Source organism: Thunnus albacares, chromosome 2 (genome assembly GCF_914725855.1).
Source record: "Thunnus albacares chromosome 2, fThuAlb1.1, whole genome shotgun sequence".
Taxonomy (NCBI): Eukaryota; Metazoa; Chordata; class Actinopteri; order Scombriformes; family Scombridae; genus Thunnus; species Thunnus albacares.
The window spans coordinates 24,753,603-24,774,290 of record NC_058107.1 but is presented as its reverse complement, the minus strand read 5'-3'; the positions used below and the strand labels follow the sequence as shown (position 1 = coordinate 24,774,290).

At 37.8% G+C, this 20,688-nt stretch overlaps 1 protein-coding gene across 1 annotated transcript in view; it reads right to left on the bottom strand.

Moving 5' to 3' along the window:
* Positions 1-4,147: 4,147 nt before the first annotated feature.
* The window catches only part of ipo11 (importin 11), a 126,046-nt gene continuing 109,505 nt past the window's right edge, over positions 4,148-20,688 (bottom strand). The window contains exon 30 of the mRNA XM_044374512.1: positions 4,148-5,758. Within this exon, the coding sequence (XP_044230447.1) occupies positions 5,594-5,758 (165 nt within the window). The 3' untranslated portion in view covers positions 4,148-5,593. The remainder of the gene's footprint in view (positions 5,759-20,688) is intronic.

Below are 20,688 nucleotides of genomic sequence, written 5' to 3'. Positions count from 1 at the left end.
TGATTCAGATCAAGAAATATTCACAGAACTCGGCAAATTGGCAGTTTTTCACACTTGATGCCACAGACGCAATTTAGTTGATACTCAAAATGTATTGAGGGTTGATACTCAGCCCTCTGCATCACCTCAGAAATTAATGAGTCAGATACGAGGATATCTGATATTGTGGTGGTAAACGGGAATGTGGCAGTATTCTGATCAGGCTGCAACTACTACTATTCCCTATATGCTATATGAGCAGGAGAGAGACACGAGGCAGACAAACAGACTGCATTATACCAGAGGAACACCGAGTACCCACGGGTCTGATTTGTATTGGCTGCACTCCCCACAGCCTGCAGCATAATAAATACTGTAATAAATTGAGATGAAAAGTAGACTCAGAAAGTGTCTCAATTTTCCGTGTTCCTGTCTCTGTTATTGAACAGAATATAACATTTTATTTTTGTTGTACATGCTCATCACCCAGTAGCTTTACTTTTCATCAAATATGTATTTGCAGTCAATTATGCTGACAAACTGCTGATGACTAGTACAAAGAACAAGTTGTGTAACATTGTTTTCACTTGTTATGATGGTGACATATGAGAGCATTAGATGACTGCCAGATACTTGCCAAATAGCCCTTAAGGACATGAAAATGTTACAGCACTGAGTGCAATTATGTGAGTCAAAGAGAGTGGACACTTTAGGATTGGACATAGCTTTATGTGCAGTTTTGATGTGACACACTAAACAAAACCCCTTCATTAACAATGAGTAACACCTGGCTTTGTCTGTCAACATTAAACATCCTCACAGTAGACATGGTGCCATTTATGCATAGCATGTGGTCAACCATCTCCACAACACTCTTGTCGATGCTATTTGAATAGAGTGAACATGAGTTAAGGAGTTAAAATGCCATTGTTAGTTGCTTCCATATAACTGTCTCACTTAGCCTATAAAATTCATTAATCAGGGGTCCAAAGTGCGACACTTTAATCAGTGGACTTTTCACGTTCCTGTTTATTGACGAACATGAGCACACATGGGTGGCACAAGGGGGCATTGACGCTTGAATACCACTGGTACCTATACACCTACTTAAAAGGCATGCGGTATGGCCACATAATGATCGCACATGCTTGGAACTTCAGGTTTTAATTATAGACTTCCACAGGCAGACAAGAACTGCCACTTCTAATCAGAATCAATACACAGACAATTAGGCACTCACCCACACACTCACTGATACTTTCCAGCTACAAAAGCACATACACAATCAGAATGACAGGTAACTGTCAAAGCACAGGAAAGGTAGGACAGATTCAAAGTCTTAAAGCAAGACATATTACGCAGTTAAAAGACAAAAAGGCCTTTTACTCTTATATATATTTTATAGCCAGGAACAAATACGCACAATCCAGTTTTTACCTCCATGGCTAAATGAAAAGATTTCAGTGCCATGGAAAGATGATGTTTTCATAATGTGTGACAGGAGTCTCACTGATCAAAATGGGTAGACTTGCTGATGCTACTCATGAAACAGTTGTTGAGGAGACAGACATTGCCGTGGATGTCAGAGGGAAAGACAAAAACAGGCGTCTGTGCACAGAACTGCACATGTCTGCACTGGTTAAACATGTAAAGACAAACAGGATTCAAAGGTTTCCTATGAACAGCATAAAGAACCTCAAGTACTGGAACAGGCACATTATCGATTAAAAGTTCAGCTCATACAGATGTCTCCGATATTGATTGTGTATATGGCGACGGCATTAATTCAACAGGATTGTTTTGATGTTAAAACACTGTATTTATGTACAATAAAAGTGAGTGGCAAGCTGCTTTTTATTCAGATGTGAGCACCACATTCATTTAGAGCTGAAAGGATTAGTTGATCAAATCAATCTGCAACTGTTCAGAAAATTGATTAATCAGCTTCTAAACTGTGAGAATTTTCTTTGTCCTATTAAAAGTAAAATATTTGTGTTTGGAATGTTGCTTGTATAAAACAAATAATGTGAATATGTCACTTTGGGGTCTGGGAAATAACTTTTTTTTTTTTTTTTAACCATTTCCTGACATTTTATAGACAAAATTATTATTTGAGAAGATTACTCAATAATGAAAATAATCATTTGTTGCAGCCCTACATTCATCAAATTCAAAGACAAGAATCAAGAACTATTAAGATGTTCCTAATTGAAAACTGCTGTTTTCTTCCACATGGTGCTGATGGTGGTGCAATGGTTCCAGGAAGTTTTCAAATTCTATATGATTAGTTGCTTGTCAACCTAACGACAAACATAGTGTAAACTTATTTATTTTAACACTATAAATTGTAGCTCTTTCTTTTTTAGGGCCACTAGAAACCAAAGGTGGTTAAGGGGAAAACTTGGAGAAAGCCAAAGAATAATGCAACGGTTTTCAGCTTACCTCATCACTGATTTTATACATTGCTTTCCAGATGCAGAAAATATTTAAAGATTCAAAAATCATCCTGGAAAATGCATTGACAAATGTCTATAAATGCAGGTGCATAAATAAGAAAACTAACAATTAGCCAATGTTTTAGAGAGTGTAATGAAAATCTCTGAATTGAAACTAAGGGAACTAATCTGATGAAGAATGCAAGTTATAGATAGCAAATCCTACCGTTCCCCTCTGTCATGCATTCCGAGGGATAATTAACACAAAGCCTCGCTAATAGTCTACCCGTAGCTCTTATCTGTCTCTGAAGGACTATATTGTTAGTCAATTGAATAGAAGTAAGGATGAAAGAGAGCAGGAGAGGAAAGATGAATGACTGAGTTCCTTGGATTAATAGTGTTTGGGGAGAAGAAAAGGCACGGAGGGAAGTGAGGATGAGTGTAGAATCCTTAAGTCTCTTTGCACTCTATAAGCCACTCAAGTGACCAGTTGCCAGAAGTACATTAACTCTGTAGCATTTAAGACAAATGGGCCACTTTTGCTTTCCTTGTCTTTTGGCAAGAAAAAGCAGTTTGTAGCAAAACTTATTTGTTCATTTGCTTACTGCACTCATTTGTAGAATTCCCCGAGAGCAATTTTGCTCTTTGGGTTAGCTTTTGTTTAACAATACATCGATTCCTACTGTGCTCAAGAGTTGTTAGGGGTGAATAAATGCACAGCATCTTTTATGGATACAAACTGAGATAGTCCGATAGGAAAGTGTTGTCGCCACAACTATTGGATGGATTGTAATGAAATTGGGTACAGACATTCATGGTCTCCAGAGGATGGAGCCTAATTATTTTGATGATCCCTGACTTGGCATCTTAACACCACCACAGGATTTATTTTTTAGTGTTATGTCTTGACAATTATTAGACAGACTGCCTTACAATTTGTCATTTTTCCCCCCAATTAGTGCAATTTCTTTTTCTATGGTAATCCCCTTGTCATCTAACCAACTGTTTTCTGAGGCTGCTGCCAAAATTGCATCACACCACTCTTTAAAGTCACAGAGATGCTCCTCCTTCTCCTCACTGCCAAAAAAGTTTAAGTCTTCAGTGGTGCAGCATACAGGGCTATTTTCTTGTTGGTTTCTGGTTGGAATAAATACCCTCTCACATGTCTGGCAACAAAAAATACAATATTTGAGATTCCTTAAACATTACATCTTAGAATCAGTGATGGAAATACACAGACTAATATTTTGGCTGATTACTGCATTTTATTGAAGGCTTTGGAAAAAGCAACAAGGATTATTTCCCATCAAAGCATAAGTTTATAACCCAGAAACATCCATCTACTGCGTGTTGTGTTCAAAAAGTCATAATTGCCATATTAACAGAAGATAAGTACAGAATTTGTCTACTGTTAAACTAGATAAGAAATGAACATAATATTAAGAAAGGTCTTTTGAGTTTCAAGCATAGGTAAGGCTGAAAGCATAAGGCCGTAACTCTGACTGCTACTCAACTCTATCACAGTCTCAAAGGAGCTAGTGTCAGGATTATCTCCTTCACAGGAACGTTGACCAACATAAGAAAACAAAATTAAACCATACATTTCAGAAGAATAGATTATAAAGTCAGGGTGTAGGCTTTAAGACACAACTCAAATTTAAACACAAGTTTATTTTTATATGAGCTCCAAAAATGACAAACTATATCTTTAGACCATATTTTCAGTTTTTGGGTTCTGCATGAAATGGGTCCACATGTTACAGAATCTAGATGCCATTATGCAGTCATTATTTATTTTTCTTCATAACATAGGTTTATCCAACCTCCAAATAATCAATTATTCTGAGAAAACCTTTTGGAAAAAAAATGGTTCCTCTGTCAAATCTATAGCTTCGTCTCTACCACTAAAGAGTCAGTAACGATTGGTCAAATCAGAAAAAACTAGCAGGGCAGCAAGACAGGTACACACAAAATTCCCTAACAATGATGATGTTTAACTCATGACAAAGTCACAGCGGCTCACAGTGTGACTTTTAGAAAGCGGCTTATACCAGGAATAATCAAATTCTTTCAAATTAAGATTTGTACAACTTGATGTCATGTCATGTTTGCAGTTAATCTGAATGTTGTATTAGTTAACACTGAGAAATGATAAATAGCAACAATACAAGATGAGGGTCTTAATGCAACTTCAGCCTAATATGCACAATCCTGCTGCACTGCTCCAAGGCCTTCTGCCACTGTGTTTAAGTACAATGATGTGAGATGTACCATCGACGAAAAAGATGTGAAAACAGTTTTTGGTTATTAAAGTGCTCCGACACACCATCAATTAGCAGCAGTATGTATGTGGTTCAGCACTCTTACAAATCAACCATTTAAAAATCACCCATTTTACAGTCAAGAAAATTCCCTCCAGCCAAACTCAAAAAGAAAGAAAAACACTTTCGAGTTCTCTCAGTAGTTGACCTCTGGTTATGACAAAATTATCTCTTTAAAAAAATGGAAGAGAAAAAAACAAAGTAAAAACAAACTAAAAAGTAAAATATCACCATGCAGAATATCATCCATACTTACATACATACAAAATTACATTTATTTTTTTTCTCTTTTAAGAATAGATTTTGTAAACACTGCTTTAGGTCCTTCAGGTTTGTTTTATCCACATTTCTGCTACAATCTGTATGTTGTTCCATAGAAAATAGTCCGAGGCTCCTGCTCTGGCACCTGCAGATGATTTTTGCTATATACTCCTCAACCCCCTCTTACTTATCTCTCCAATATTCTACCCATCCCACGTTAAAACCACAGAAAGAGAAGAAACTAGAAGAATTGAGTGGAAGCTCTAGTGTGGTGATGATTCTATGTGGGTGTTTTAAAAATGGAAAGGTGATTTCACATTTTTAAGCACTGACATAGACCCCATCTTGATAAAAAAAGGATGTAAAAGAATCTAGATAATAGAGAAAGGGACAAGGAGTTTTAGCAGAGGGCAGTCAACAAGGCTAGGTCTGAATATAGATAAGGCATAGCATGGGTAGAGGTTGGGAAGGTTAGGAATAGGAGTCCACACGTTGGGCAGATTGTTAGCCTTTTCAGTACATTTTCAAAAAACAGGGGGAGAGGGTAGCATTAGGCAAAGATGTTTGTGTAAGGTAGTGAAGGATTGTAGTTGTGATTCAGAGGCCTTGGAGGAACTCCTGGAGCTGCCTGACGAGCTCTGTGTCCACGGTCTCCATCAGGGCCCCAAAGCCCTGGTCCCCCATCAGAGCCTGCTGCGCCTTCAGCTTCTCATAGACAAACTGTTGGAGAGAGACGCTGTGCACCGGGTCCTCTAGGGCCAACTGAAATATGACAAAGAAAACAGAGAGGGGAAAAAGACGGTTAGAATGTGGGCCGAGGAAGTGCCTTCAGAAAGTATTTAATCAAATTAAAATTTAATTTGTGGTCCTGAATACTGAATTTCAAATGAATCCCATTATAAGTTTTGTAATTTCTTGAAAAAACAAATCCTCTCCTGTCTAAATATGCCAAATATTTTAGCAGGTTTAATTCTTCTTGAATTGTGTGTGTAATGTCACAGCACATCTGAATTGGTGGATTTCCTTTTCTCACATTCTTCTTTGCAAATTTCAAATTATTGTGCTTTACGCATTCCGGCTTTGATATTGTAGGTTATAATAGCTTAGTTGTGTTGTCTCTCTCATACCTCACAGACTAGATATGTTAAATGGCTGATTAGCTGTGAGGCCAGTCTTTTACACATTTTTAAAAACTCTGAAGTTTGAGGCCAGATTTACACTCCACAGACTGTTGTCAATCCACTGAGATCTCACATTGAACACTGGTAGATCAACTGACAGGAGGGTGTGCATAGCACACACTGAGAAACATTTTTGGGTGAACTACTCTTCAATTAAATGATTGATGACTAGGAGGGGAGGAAAGGGTGTAAGTAACATCAACATTGAAACTACGACCTGTGGTTGCTGTGCTGCTATTGATGCACTCATGAATTATTGCAAGACTTATTGGACAATTTCACAGCGCATAAGCCTTCAGCAGCCAGATGCTGTCTATGCTTGTTTGACTACTACACATTACATTTCCATTATGCAGGGTTCTTGGCCTTCTGGATACAGAGATGAACCCAAGCCCTACAGTATACACAAAGTGTCTGAGAGGAACAAAAGCATAAAGCCTGGTCCACACAGAGGTGCTTTACCTGAGCAATAAAGCAAATAAAGACACTAAATATCCAGTTCATGGTTTAAAAAAAGAAACATAATTATATAATTAGACAGCAAAACAGCGAATCCACAAATCATTCTTAATTCTATCAATTTCTGCCTGGCGTGGCAATACAACATACCTGCAACACCTTCAGAATGCTTTTGCAATGTTTTGACAAAAATGAAAGGAAAAAGCAACTCAGACATGTTACCGTTTCCAACTTTTGACGTATACATCTAACACAAAACTTGCATTGGAGAAAATGATTCAGTGTATGTAGCCCCTGCCATTCATCTTACGCTGAAGACAGCGCTGGAAAAGTAATCTTTGACAATAGAGTAAAAAAGAAAAGAAAAGTTGGATGGCTGACTAGAGCCGACATTTCTGTGGGCAGGCACACTGTCATTTGTTTTCTGCGGACTGAAGAAATGACAGAGGCAAACACAGCAGAAAAGAAAAGTTTGGCTGCAGTGTGTTTTTAAATGATGTAGAGAGGTATATGAGCGCTGACAACACCAGTTCACCACCAAAACTGAGCAAACGTGTGCTTGCTGTACGGTTTTCTAAAGCCAGTATGGCCAACTTTGTTTCATTTGTTACAAAAATACTTGTAAAAAGTAATCATATGAATGTTTTATTATAATGTATATAATTACTTTTTAAATACTTTTGTAACAAAACTGATTCTTTTTTAAAAATAATTTATACGTTTTTGGCATCATGCAAATTTCTCTGAGCTGAATCTGTCTTGTCAACATGCGCTTACAGCTTACAGTAATATTTGCATCAGCGTATGCATTTCTATGTGCATTTGTGCACATGTATGTGTGCAGCTTGATTCTGGTCCTCCTGCTCTGTCTCTGAATTTGATTTCCCCTCAAACTAATTATTGTTATCATCTGATATTGCTTGACCCTCCCCTCCTCTGACCTTTTGAAAGCAGGTCAGTATACTGAACTACAGAAACAAAAACTGAATCTCCCTCACCACCTAACATACACAAACTTGACATTTGGGCGAACTCGTGCATTTTTACTCGAGCAGCCCTAGAAGAGCTCCACAACCTCCGCAGAAAATAAAAACTAAACAAAACTTTGGGTCCTTTGAGAAACAAAATACTGTAATGGCGACTCTTGGTCTCTAGCCATTCACTGGAAATAATACTTATCATACTCATTAGTTCTTTGTCATTACAGTGCAAATAAACTAGTGAGGAGTGGCTGTTGGAGAGTGGCTTAATGGAAAAGCTGTCATCAAACCTGCATAATTACCTTTTGCATAAGGACCTGCGGGAGGTGTGTGTGTGTGTGTTTGTGTATAAAGATATAAAGTCTGCATGTCTGTGACAGTATGTGCATGAACGAACACCTCTAAGAGTGTTTGCAAAAGTAGTGTAAATTGAAAAGGATAATAGGAGATGAAGATACAACAGATGAAGAGACAGTCAAATTGAGAGCAGCAGCATGTAAATAGGATGCAATGAGCAGGCATGAGCTTAAAGGCGGAATACTTCAGATAATCAACAACAGACTATGCGCACAAAACAGCACTGATACAAACCAATCTGAAGAGCGGAAGCTACGAATAAGAACAATAAGCATGATCCTCCGTCATCCGTGGGGAAAAACAAAAGCAGGAGATGAGAAGACAAGAGAACAAAATGAGAAAGAACAAAGGAGGAAGGAGAGGTGAGAATGTGATTGCAGGGAATAAAGGTGAAAAAAGGAGAGGAAAGAAAGTGGCAATAAGGAAACAAATGCAATGAGAGAATGGAGTATTGTTATGCAAGGAATTAGGTTAGCAGGAATTGGTACGATGATGCTGTAATAGAGAATCCCCAAAAGAAAGCGAGTGATGGAAACAAGATGACGTGGGATGCGGGGAGAGTGGGCTATCACAGCTGCACCTCATTGTTCAGGACAGACAGAGAGGAGGAGGAAAGAGAGGAGTGGGCAACATTAGAGGAGGCAGAGAGAGATGGAGAGAGACAGATGAAATGACAGGGCCTGTAAAAGCCCTCATCTCTAATGTAATCCCTGAACTACTGCTGCCCTTTTCCAAAGTAAGCAATGTAAAGGGTGCAATGCTATTACTGCAAAAACATCAGTGTTGTTCAAAATCGGCCTGCACCAGGGATGTTAAACTTCTCCATTACAACAATCACACACATACACGCATGCACAGGTGTGCGAGCAGGTGAGCGCCGACAACGTGAATATGTTTACTGCTCTAAGCTCTCTGAATGACTGGCCCACACAAAGGCAAGCACATTACAGTTGCAGTAGGAAATCTAGGATTAACCAGCAGCCACAAACTCACTGACAATCAACTTACAAAATTACCACAAGTGGGCCTATTAGGAATCTATTTTTTTTTAACCTTCTGACCTCTCATATCTGTTCTCATTTATCTCCTCATCACTCCATTCTTCTCACAGTCATTGTTTTACCACAATAGGCTGCTCTATTCAGTGAAAATAATGTTTGTAGCGGGGAAACAAAGTCAGGCAGACAATTACAAACCGGAGTTACAGTAATGATGCAACAATCTGCACTATTCTCATATCCTGTGGCGCCTCATGTCTAAGCACACACACACACACCAAATACAGTATATTCTCACTGCAGTGTGATGTAATGAGCTGTGCGGCTGTGCGATGTATTGAAGTGTAAAGTAAAAACTGTAGCGTGTAAGGGGATGCTGACAGTATGAGGTTTAGTGGATTACACTGCAGGCAGATGTGAATTTCATCTGCTAATTTATGACACATCGTCTACAGACCTTGTCAGCCAGTCGCCTTGAGCAACACTGACTAGACTTACAAGCTGCTCTCAAGCGGTCAAATTTGACTAAAAGCATCATATCCTTCAAGACAAGTGATTCTCAACACACGGTTTATGTCGTCACACTTATGTAACACACAATAAATCCAATTGCTGCTTGAAAACACGAGAAATCCCCCCCCCGAATTTTATGCCCCTGTCCAAAAGTCGTAGTTGTTGTGTTTCACTGCAGTTTACGATAAATTAGGTCATCTTGTAACAAAGACTTTAAAGTATCTGTATTGCTAGATTTTTGTATTATTTACATCTTCTATTTCTTTTAAAGAAATGCTTAATATGTGCTTAATATCTTTAAATTTAAAATGACTCAAATGACTATGTGTAATGTGAAAGGTGTTGCTGGAAGTCACCAATCCACAAAGAATTTAAAAAAGGCAGTTATCCTCAGCTCTGTAGAGTGTTTTAGTGTCTTCAGTTCATTGTTTTGGTTGTAAAGCTGGTAACTTTAGTGTTTGGTTCAGTGTCACTGCTCTCATCTCAGTGGGAGATGTTTTATGTACAAAAATAAAATAAAATTTAAAAAAAGCTCTAAAAACCAGCTGAACGCTACCTGCCATAAAAGACAGACAAAATTAGCAATTAGCTGGTGAACACAGTGGAGCATTTCACTGCTAAAATGACAGATATTTCCCTCAGGGCTTTGTGGAGAGAAAAAAAAAGCGCTTAAAGGAGATGGTATATCGGAGTTCAAAATAAATAAGCCACAAAGGTGCCATATAAACTTTATAAGGTGATATGTCAATGTTAAGAGGATAATCCCCATGCCCCAATTATAGCAGGTATAAATAGATATATTCCCTTAATGTTTTAAAATAAAATCAAAAATCATTAGATAAATATTAGAGCCCCAGTGACACTACTGTATATGGATAGGTTGAATAATCAGCTACTCTTACATGTAGCTGTGTAAATACTCTTGGGATTAATGTAATGGAACAGCAATATCAAACTGACAGCTTCTGGTGAACAAATGTTCTTCATTACTCAGTAGATTTATATGTATTTGGTATGATTACAAATCTTACAAAACTCTACGCACGCAAAGCACTCATTAAATTGGATCAATAATGTTTCAAAGAGCCAGTGTGATGCTGCCCTGCATTTCTATTTATGTCTAAAAGCTGCACTTGTCTCTCCCACACTCAAATCAATTAATCAATAGCCTAATTGAATGACACTGTGACCTATAAAAATGACTGCGGCCACAGATGGCCACCATGTTTATCAAGGTTTCCAGCCATTCCTAGAGTGTTACGTCACACTGACCAGATACTGGGTCAGGTTGGACTTAGTTTTCTTGCTCCTCTCCTGGGGCATGAGGTGGATCTTAGTAATTTACTCTCTTGGACAGCTGATAAATGTGGTAAATGTGGTGCACACCATGGTGTTCAGACCTACAAACACAGCTTTTCTTTGCACTGTATACATTTTTTCTAGGTCAGAAGGCAGCTAAATACAGGAATAACCTCATACAAATTTTATTTAGTTTGTTTTATTTTTTATTTGGTTATTTGAGGCGAGTCATCGACTAGAGAAGTAACAGTTTTACAAAGATTTTGGAGTTTGGACTGTCGGGAAGGTGAAACGGTAGGGTAATCTGGGCTTGTGGATATGTGCGGAGAAGATAAAGGCAACAGAAAGGTAGGGGGAGGAGTAGAGATGCATAGAACAACAAGAAGAAAGGAGTGCTTTGCTCTGTGGAGAAGGGCAGCTACAACAACATACTAAGTGGAGTGAAAATAAGGGAGAGGAAACATGCCCAAGTGATGAACTGAGAGAGCCAAAAGCAATCTGCATGAAGATAAGGGGCACGTCCAATGTGATGGAGCACAAACCAAATTTTTCTGTCAAGGCAAAAGGCAGGGGGAGAAAAGATGAGACCAGCGGAGGCTTGAAGAAGAAGCGAATGGAGCAATGATGAGAGGACAGGATAGAGGGAAAGTGGCATGCCCCCTGCTGCGGCTCACTGATAAAGAAGCAATGGTCTTCATACCTTTGAAAGAGCAGAAGATAAGTGGGAGACAGGATGAAAAGAAGAAAGACATATGAGATGTGAAGAGAGTGGAAGGGGTTTGGTAGTTGCCTAGTGAGCAGATGAAGAAAGAAAAAAAAAAAGCAGAGGATACAGAATAGAAAAGTAGGCGACATACGCTGAATATAAAAACTGTAATCACGACAATGATGGTAATAATGATGCTGCACGCCCACAGAGGTAAAATTCTTATCGCTCTTACCTCGTGTAAAATGTCCATTAAAAAAAGACAGGTTTTATATGTCATTCGATACTGACATACACTGAGATTATCCTGAGTTTTTGTTTTGGTGCTTAAATTTTTTCTATGACGGGTTGTTTTGGAGCAGCACACTTTCACAGCTGTATGCCAATAATGTGCAATTTTGCCTCAGCTTAAATTTTACTTGCAAGCTAAACATGTCCTATTGTCTGTAAATTAAACCTATTGGTTGCTTTGGGAGCTAACGTGTGTGAACTTGGGGTAGCCAAGTACCCCAGCACACAACAGTGAAAATGCATGTTGAGTCCGAAGTCCCGAGTTCAACTTCCCAAGTTCAAACTCCTAAAGATGCCAAATCTGACAGTTGAGAAAGGCTCCAAGATGGAAGAGACCTAATTAGTGTTATTACTTACACTTGTTCTTTTGGTTAGATACTATAAAAAATAAGAGAAATGTGGATACTTGTTCCAAAATAAGAAAAAATGTTATCAAGAGCACTTCACAAAACAGTGTAAAGGATATGTCTAATGATTCTAGATTTTTCTAATTAACAAATCAAATGAACCAACAATCTACTGATCCTACTAACAAGTATTGTCTGTATATCCAAAGCCTGATATCTTATTCTTGTGCACCACAGACCTTCACTGTTGCCCAGAAACTTTTAAAACACATGAATGAGCCACACTGTTACACAGAGTGACATGCTCCTTTATCAAGATAAACATGGGCACTGTAGTTTATTTTGATTAAATCCCTTATACACCGCCCTGCTGCAGCCACTGAGCACACCAAATCCATCGCTGAAAACACTCCCCAACAAATGCACTATTTATTTCAGTTTGTAATGTTATTGCCCAGTTGTTTTAGTCTTTTACTCTTTTTAAAAAAAATAAAAGTATTAGTGACCCGTTTTAAAGACTTATATCTTCTGTAGGAATGAATGGGCTTGGGGGTGAGTGCCACAAAGGTAGGGATTTGTTGGTGTTGCTCTTTTGATGGGATTTGTTAAAATCAAAAATGAAGAACACTGCCAGCTTTATTCTTTCAATACTCTCTAAAGCCATTAGAACAAAATTTGAGGGCGAGTGTCAGAATACAACTTCAGAGGGATGTCTCTCTATGATAATACATGTCAAAGAATAAGGGATGCAAATGATTGTTTGTGTGCGTGCATGCCAGTATTTATGGAAGCATACTGTATGTGAAAGTGTGGCTAATGGATATTATGCAAGAGAGTGAAAGTCTCTTTATATCTGTGTATGCTTAGTTGGCAGGGCTGTGCTGGCCTGGTGGGAATGGGCAAGCTGAATATCCGAGTCTGACACTAATCCTATTACCTCAGGCTTCTCCTACTCCAACTTGTGCAGATAACAGCTATCTACTGTTATCCCCACATACATTTCCCTGATTGAAGAACACCCACATATTCTTATATACAGACATATCCTATCCACCATTTGCGTAGTTCCTTATTTTTTGAAGGTCTAAATCTTTTGTATACCTAAAAGAAGACTAAGGCTATCACTTCCTTCCATCTCTCTTACATACAAGACCCACTCATTACTTACATTCTGCAATCACTTACTTACACACCACTGATACACACTCACACATGCACACTAATGTGTGCGAACACTCAGCAGCACTTACATATAGTATTTTATTTATAGTATTATAGTAGTATTATAGTAATTTATGCTTCCATAAAATTGGGGCATTCATAAGAGGCATATTTACAAACAAATGACTCATGCAGTGAGGACAAGATATCTTGACCTTTAGTCTCTAGTATGGATCAAGCTACAAAAAAGTATAATGCTACACTTCCCGTTACACATCTTGATAGCTTTGTTAGACCCTTTATGTCTGGCAAATGCCCAGATCTTTCAAACCCCACATCCTCATGTTGTAACAGGATTTCTGTTTAAATTGACTGCATTACAAGGCTTCCAAATTGTCCCAATTACAACTTAGATTAACATTTCCATGTCCATGTTCATTTTAAATTATTGCAATTTAAATTAATTTGGCAGCACAGACTCATTTTTGCTAAATGAGAGTGCGTGTGCTTGTGTGTATGTAACTATTTCTCTGTGGATAATTAAGACTGAACGGAATGTGTGTTTTTCTATTAAAACACTGCTAGACAGGGAGAGCGAGATACGTGTGTATTTAGCTGTACAGTGACGTGTTGACGTAAATGCCTTAAATGATCAATACAGTCACAATCTTTAATGACTGTGTCTAGAACCAATCAATGGCTTAGCTCATCTGCAGGTGTAAGTGTGGGGAATGCTGGTAGCAAGTAGGTTTGGGGACCTTACTCCAAAACTACATACACACTTAGAACTCCTCAGAACAGGACCACTATTGCCGTACTACAAGTTTGACATAAGAAAATGGGAAAATTGCTGTTTGGCTGCATTTGCATCTCCACTCCTGTGTCCACTACTGCCACACTACCACAGAATGTCCCTGATACAAGAAGTGGAAACTTCACACTTCCCAGTCTGAGAGGGTTTTGAGGAATACATTAATACCAGGTTAAAAAGCTGTGTTTTACTGCCCTCTCTGGTCTTCCCAACCATGCTCTTTACCAGATGGTAGCAGTAATACTGAGTAAGAAGCAGAGATCTAACAATGTTTCTATTGTTGTGGTATATAAGTATGGATGGCAAACATTTCAGAAGAAGAAGTGTGGTAAACTGAGCTGAGAGATAAGACCGTGTACATTTTTCAGTGGGATTATATTCAGGGACAAAGACTAATAAACCACACAGGAAAAAAGACAGTACCATTAAGTAGCACTCAAGAAAGACACAAGTGGAATTTACAAAGTATAAGACAAGAGAGGTCAGAGCAACAGTAACAAAAAAAAACCCCGACACCAAGAACAAAGATAAAAACGAGACAGATTGCATAAGTGCCCCCCAAAACACACCACTCTCTCTCCTTTTTTGAGGTTTCATTAGTTCATGGTCTAGGGAGGATTAGAACTTGATTGCAGTAATTTCCTCACCAAATGAGGCAGCACAAATTGTAATACTCTAATTAGTATTGTACTAGAGGGCATAAATGTAAGAGCCCTCCAGTAGTATGTCATAAGGGTGCATATCACCAAACACATACCTTTAAGAGTAGGAGTGTGTGCATACATGTACACACATACACACCCACGCAAATATGAAGAAAAGGGAAAAGACATGGCAGAGCTGTGAATTTGCCAGGAGCTGGTCATTCTCAAAAACAGTCTTTGTTGAAAATGAAAGTCGTGAAGCTGTATAAGAAGCTGTATAATCTATGAAAAGATTAGTGTTCCATGGCTGAGATGCAGACACTGTGGATGCAACTGTTGTCCAGGTGCTACAGTCACAGCTTTGTGGCAGAAAAAACAAACAAAAAAAACCCCCTCTCACATGACATCATGGTTAGCAGTGTAATGGTTTGTTACAGAATCTCACATGCCTTTTGTCACAGTGGAAGAAGGCTTTATGTTCTGATTTTACCAAAACTGAGCTTTTTAGCCATAATCCTGCATGCTACTGTACATTTATATTATAAGTGAAACACCACACTGCAGAAACACACCATCCCCGCTGTGAAGCAGCAACATGCTGCAGGGTTGCTTCTCCTTCCTGGACGATTCCTGGAAAGCGAGTGGGTTAAATGAATAAAGATGTAAAACACAAAGCCAAAGCTACAAAGTAGGGGTGTTGTGCCACGACACAGCATTAGCATTATGATACGAAGTCAAATTACCATTTGACCTGCTTTTCTGTGTCAACTGGCTAAAAACAGATGTGTTCCCTGACTGATGTTTGCTGTGCAAACTAGGGGTGTAACAGTTCTGAAGCCAAGACCAAAGCTGTGATGCAAACATCACGGTCTCAAGGCGTGGTTCTATCCTACGTGTTGCGGTCACCACCCCCCACACCCCCACCAACCCGATGCTGCTGCTGCAGGTGCAGCCTGTTGCACTCTTGTCACAATACTAATGTAACAAAACTCACACAATCATAATTTGATCCATCCGGCCTGATAACATTTGGAAAGTCTGGAAGAGTGGCACGATTAAATTATTTTATCCCCATTCATGTTAGCAGAGGGCTAACTGGAAGTTAGCCAGCTGCGGATTATCGTAATTACCAGTAATACAATAATGAAAAATTAACAGAGCAAACGGAAACAGGTCAGAAAACAAGAAGGCTTTGTACTAAAATATGAGCAAATTTACTTATCAAACAGAGGGAATTAGAAATAAAGGCCTCTCTCTAATATAAGCCTGCTTCTAATAAAGGCCTGGTCCCTCTGCAGTTGAGGTAAATAAAGGCCCCAAACATTATTAGAGGAAACACAGTAATTTTGTTTACTTATGTAATATGTAGACTGGTCTTAAGAGAATCGTTTATTTATTTTTGTTTACTTACTGTTAATTTATAAAGTTAACTTACCTTCATAGTGTTCTTGATGTTCCAAACTGTAGTTGACTTAATAAAACCCAGATTTTTCCCCCCATTTTATTTCTTATTCACCATCCCCAAAAGAAAAAAAAATAAACAGACAAAAATAACTCTGAGTGCCACAGCTCAGACTGATTTCCAAATATACTTCTTTCCTTCAGACCATTTACTTTCTGCTTTTGTCTCTCATAAAAACTAATTAATTTGTGGTACAAAGAGTGGATTTACTTCTGTTTTTCTCCATTCACATTTTTCCATTAACCATGTATGAATTCATGTCATCTATAAGTATTACTTTCCATATGTCTTGAATGTATCAATATTGTAAAACAATACAATATAAAGGAAGTAGCATATGTTTAAAGGTAATGTTAATACATTTGTGGTCCAGTGTACATAGATTACAGTATGTGTGTACTGTAATACTAATGTGTGGAGCCCTAAGATCTGTGATCCTCTGAAACTGCTCAATGTATCATTATCCCTTAACCACAAATAAAATAGAAACAAAATGAGTCTCAAGATGAAGAAACCAGGAAGATGGTCTTGGATTTCTGTAATAAAGGTCTGTAATTTCTGTAATTTTGGCACTTTAATACACCTTTTTCTTTTGGTACAAATCTTGCTGGTGCAGAGCGAATGATTTGGAGGACTCATGCACCTGGGTCAAACTGTTATGTGTGACATTTAGTCTCAAATCTGCTGTGCCATCTCACAGGCACTGACCAATTTCTGCATTTGTAAGCTGGGGGTGTAGTAAGCTGGTAGTCTGGGAGCTGGTAGTCAGTGACTTTTGCAGTTTGGAACTTTTTAAAAATGTCATAAAGAAGGAAAGCACAGAAAAAAAACCCACTCAGACTGAGAAAGAGTCTCACAAGGACATTTTCAATTTCTTCTTATGTTAATGTGACATAAACTTTAAAATTAAGATTTATTATAATAGATGTCAATAGATTTGGCTGAAAGAATCAATTCACTTCAGTTTATATCCTGGGATTTCTACAATATCCTTTAAAAGTCAAACTACATTTAAAGTGTGTGCATTTTTTTAATTTTGGGACCAAGACATTGTCTGATTTTATACTCCCACTGAGTGTGCCCAGAGGTAGGGCTTTTAGAGGACTAAATTTGCAAATGAATAACTTACTAATTGTTTTGGAGAATGACTTCCACAGCCTAAATAACCTTCATGAAATTCATGACTTTACTTGGAATACTTATTTATGCAATGGCTTTCATTTCATTAATTAGTATCAAAACAAGAATGTGCCATGGCATATAGTGAATATAAAGTTCAACCAAATCAAGTATAACCAAAAGGTTGCTTTATTATTTCATTTAATTAATTCTTTGTGCCTTTTAAATATATTGAAAATCTAGGCATGCTTGTACACATTCTTTCAAAATGACACCAAAATGTTGACCCAATACAGGTCTCTATGAAAAGTTATCCGAATTTTCAAGAAGCTTGTGAAGTTCTGGGACATCACTGTGGAATATTAATATATAACACATATATGTAATATATTTGTTACCCTTAGAGAGGTTCTTTGCATAGCATAACATCTCTTACTCTTACTAGTTCTTTTTCATCACACGCTAGACACTCTGGCAAACTAATGTTCTTGCTTCAAAGTGTACAAGTGAATAGATCGTATGCATAGATTGCCATGGGCAGAAAGAACTGTTATTTACGTCTACTTTAGATGTTTGAGATTTAACATGGAATACATGAAAAGACACATGCATATTCATAAATTATGAATTATGTCAAGAAGATGCTGCCTCAAGGCACTGAGTGCTCATGTATGTTTCAGGCAAGAGAAATTAATCAACTTCATGAATTTCCAATGAAAGGAGATTTTGACATCCAATCTTAAACGCTAAGTTGGAAATGTTTACCTTTTGGAAATAGAATCTGAATAAATTTAAACAGTCAAAAAAAGTCAATAAGAATATATCTGTAAGGGAGATGTTAAGATCAATTTATTTTTATCACTGTTTAAACAGAGAGACAAAGGGATCAGAATTAAGATTAGGATTCTCTTCCGTTGACAATATCAATGAGATATCTTCTTTGTTATTCTGCCAGCTCACTTCCCAGGGGGAATCTCACCCTCTACTGACAGCTATATATAAATGAGATTGCTTAGTAAAACATTCCTTAATGATACAAACAGAAACTCCCTCCACTATATTTTGGTACAACAAATGCCAAGAGCCAGTCCTAGTAAAATCTGTACAACTGGTTCATAAGCTGTGTGCTTTTTAAGGCTCATTTCTTGTCAAAGACACATTACACTGATGATCCAACAATGCAGGTGCACAAACACCACAGAGCAAGTCAGACAGAGAATGTGTGCAACTCTCATGGGCCTGCACAGACATTGCCAAATCTCAAGTCACGACACAGACTGACAAATAACCTAAACAAATAAACGTGACTGTTTTTATGCATGAGAATCTGAAGGAAAAAGAACATTATAATTGAAGCTGCAAGCAGAGTCATATGGATGCCAAGCACATTGAAATCCAAAACAAATTAACCAAAACAACAACCCTGTCAACAGAGTTCACAAAAGGACAGGAGAGAAAGAGGAGGTCTCCAGAGGGATTCCAATCGGTGACCAAGTGGTCAGTGAAGTCGTCTTGGACCACTAGGTCACTGTTACAACTGTTTTTTGACAGAAATGGAGACTATGACCATGGCTATGTAAACTGTATGTACAACACAAGCAAGCAACTGAGTCAGTATAACTTACTTTCATCATTTACTATTGCTTACTATCATATCATAACAAAAATTAGAGCTTTCGTTCCGTAGCTTTGATATTTTGGACACAGTTGTTTACAATACATAACTTCAGTACAGTTCCAAGTCTGAAACAGTCAGGCATTCAATTAGAGAATACAATATTCTTAAGTTTGACAAATGATTGTCCAAGTTGAGCTGAAAGTTACAAAAAGTTTTGTCACCTGCAACTATCCAGTGAGAATTTTCTACATTGTGCTGAACACTTCATACTCGGTGGACTTACTATTTTAACAGCATTTGTTGCGCCAACTGCCAGACTTACACTTACAGCTGAATACTAAAACAATGATTTAAATAGGCCAGTTTATGCCCCAATCCCACACTTACCCATAAAGGCAGAACAAGTCTTTTAACCAGCATCAAGGGAACAATGCATGTTTGGAACCCCTCATTGGACACTACTGTTGAAATGCCAGCGGATGTTGTGTTGATCAAACATTTAATTAATTAATCCACATGTCTTCAGCGAAGCCAATCAGTCATACATTGTGTCACTGATCTGACAATAAATTTAAGTGAATAGGTCGGAGGGTAAAATGCAAGATATAAGTGGCATTGTGAATCAGACAGATTTTTAGCCCTCCCAGTGAAATCACAATCAGGATCTGTAATGAGCCACAAGCAGGATGAATATACTGCACTGGTATTTAATATGTATTAGGATCAACTGTGTATTGTCAGACCAGAGATCAATTATTCTCATTATTTGAATCAGACTAATTAATTCCCAATAAATCCAAAGAGCTGAGACATCATGTCTGCTCAGCTGCAACATTCACACAAAGAGAAGGTAGAAATTCTTTATATGATCACAGACAAACAGAGAAGATGCCTCCATGGAATTGTTTAATCTAAGAGGTCTTTATATTATATGTAGATAATAAAGACTTGCACAGTATGGCCACATTAATTATAAATGTTTAGGACTGCTCTAACCATCACTATTGTTTACCCCCCTCACCAGTGCTCTAGTGAACAAGGACACTACATTTTTGAGGACAATTTGCTCCAAGCAGCCATGCCCTATTTTTTCATTTTTATCATGACTGCCCTTATTGTACTCGAAGGGACATTCAGTGGCTTGGCAATTTTGTTACATTCTTTGCCTAATTGGGACTTGTCACACATATCAAATAAACTTGCCACATACCTCATAATATAGTTTCTGCCAAGAAACTGATCTAACTGCAGTTGGACCTTTCAAACACATGCATATTTAAGATAAAAAATCACATGTGAGTGTGTCAGAGTACCACTAGTATCAATTATTTTCTATTTTATACTTATATTTAAATAGAATTAATCTATAGGTGTATTTTTAACTTTGCCATCAACACATATTTCCTACTCCTTTTGGAAGGTCAAAATGCATCAAAATTACATCCTCTGTTAAAAAATAAAACATAGAAAAACACCAAGATGGGTCATCAACTTTGAATGGGCGGTAATTTTGGCACACCAGTCCCATTCCTTTACAGAGCAGAGAAAAATCCAACACTGTTGTCATACAGCAGATGTTTTAAAGGTAAACACTGTCAGCCTTGGTAAAACCTCAATAACAGATGTACAGGATACAGGTTTCTCAAAGTCTATCCATGTAATATCTCCCTGTTTAACCCTATTAGGACACACATTTTTATACTTCAGTTCTGGTTAATTCAAAAGGTGGTCCATAGTAACATATTT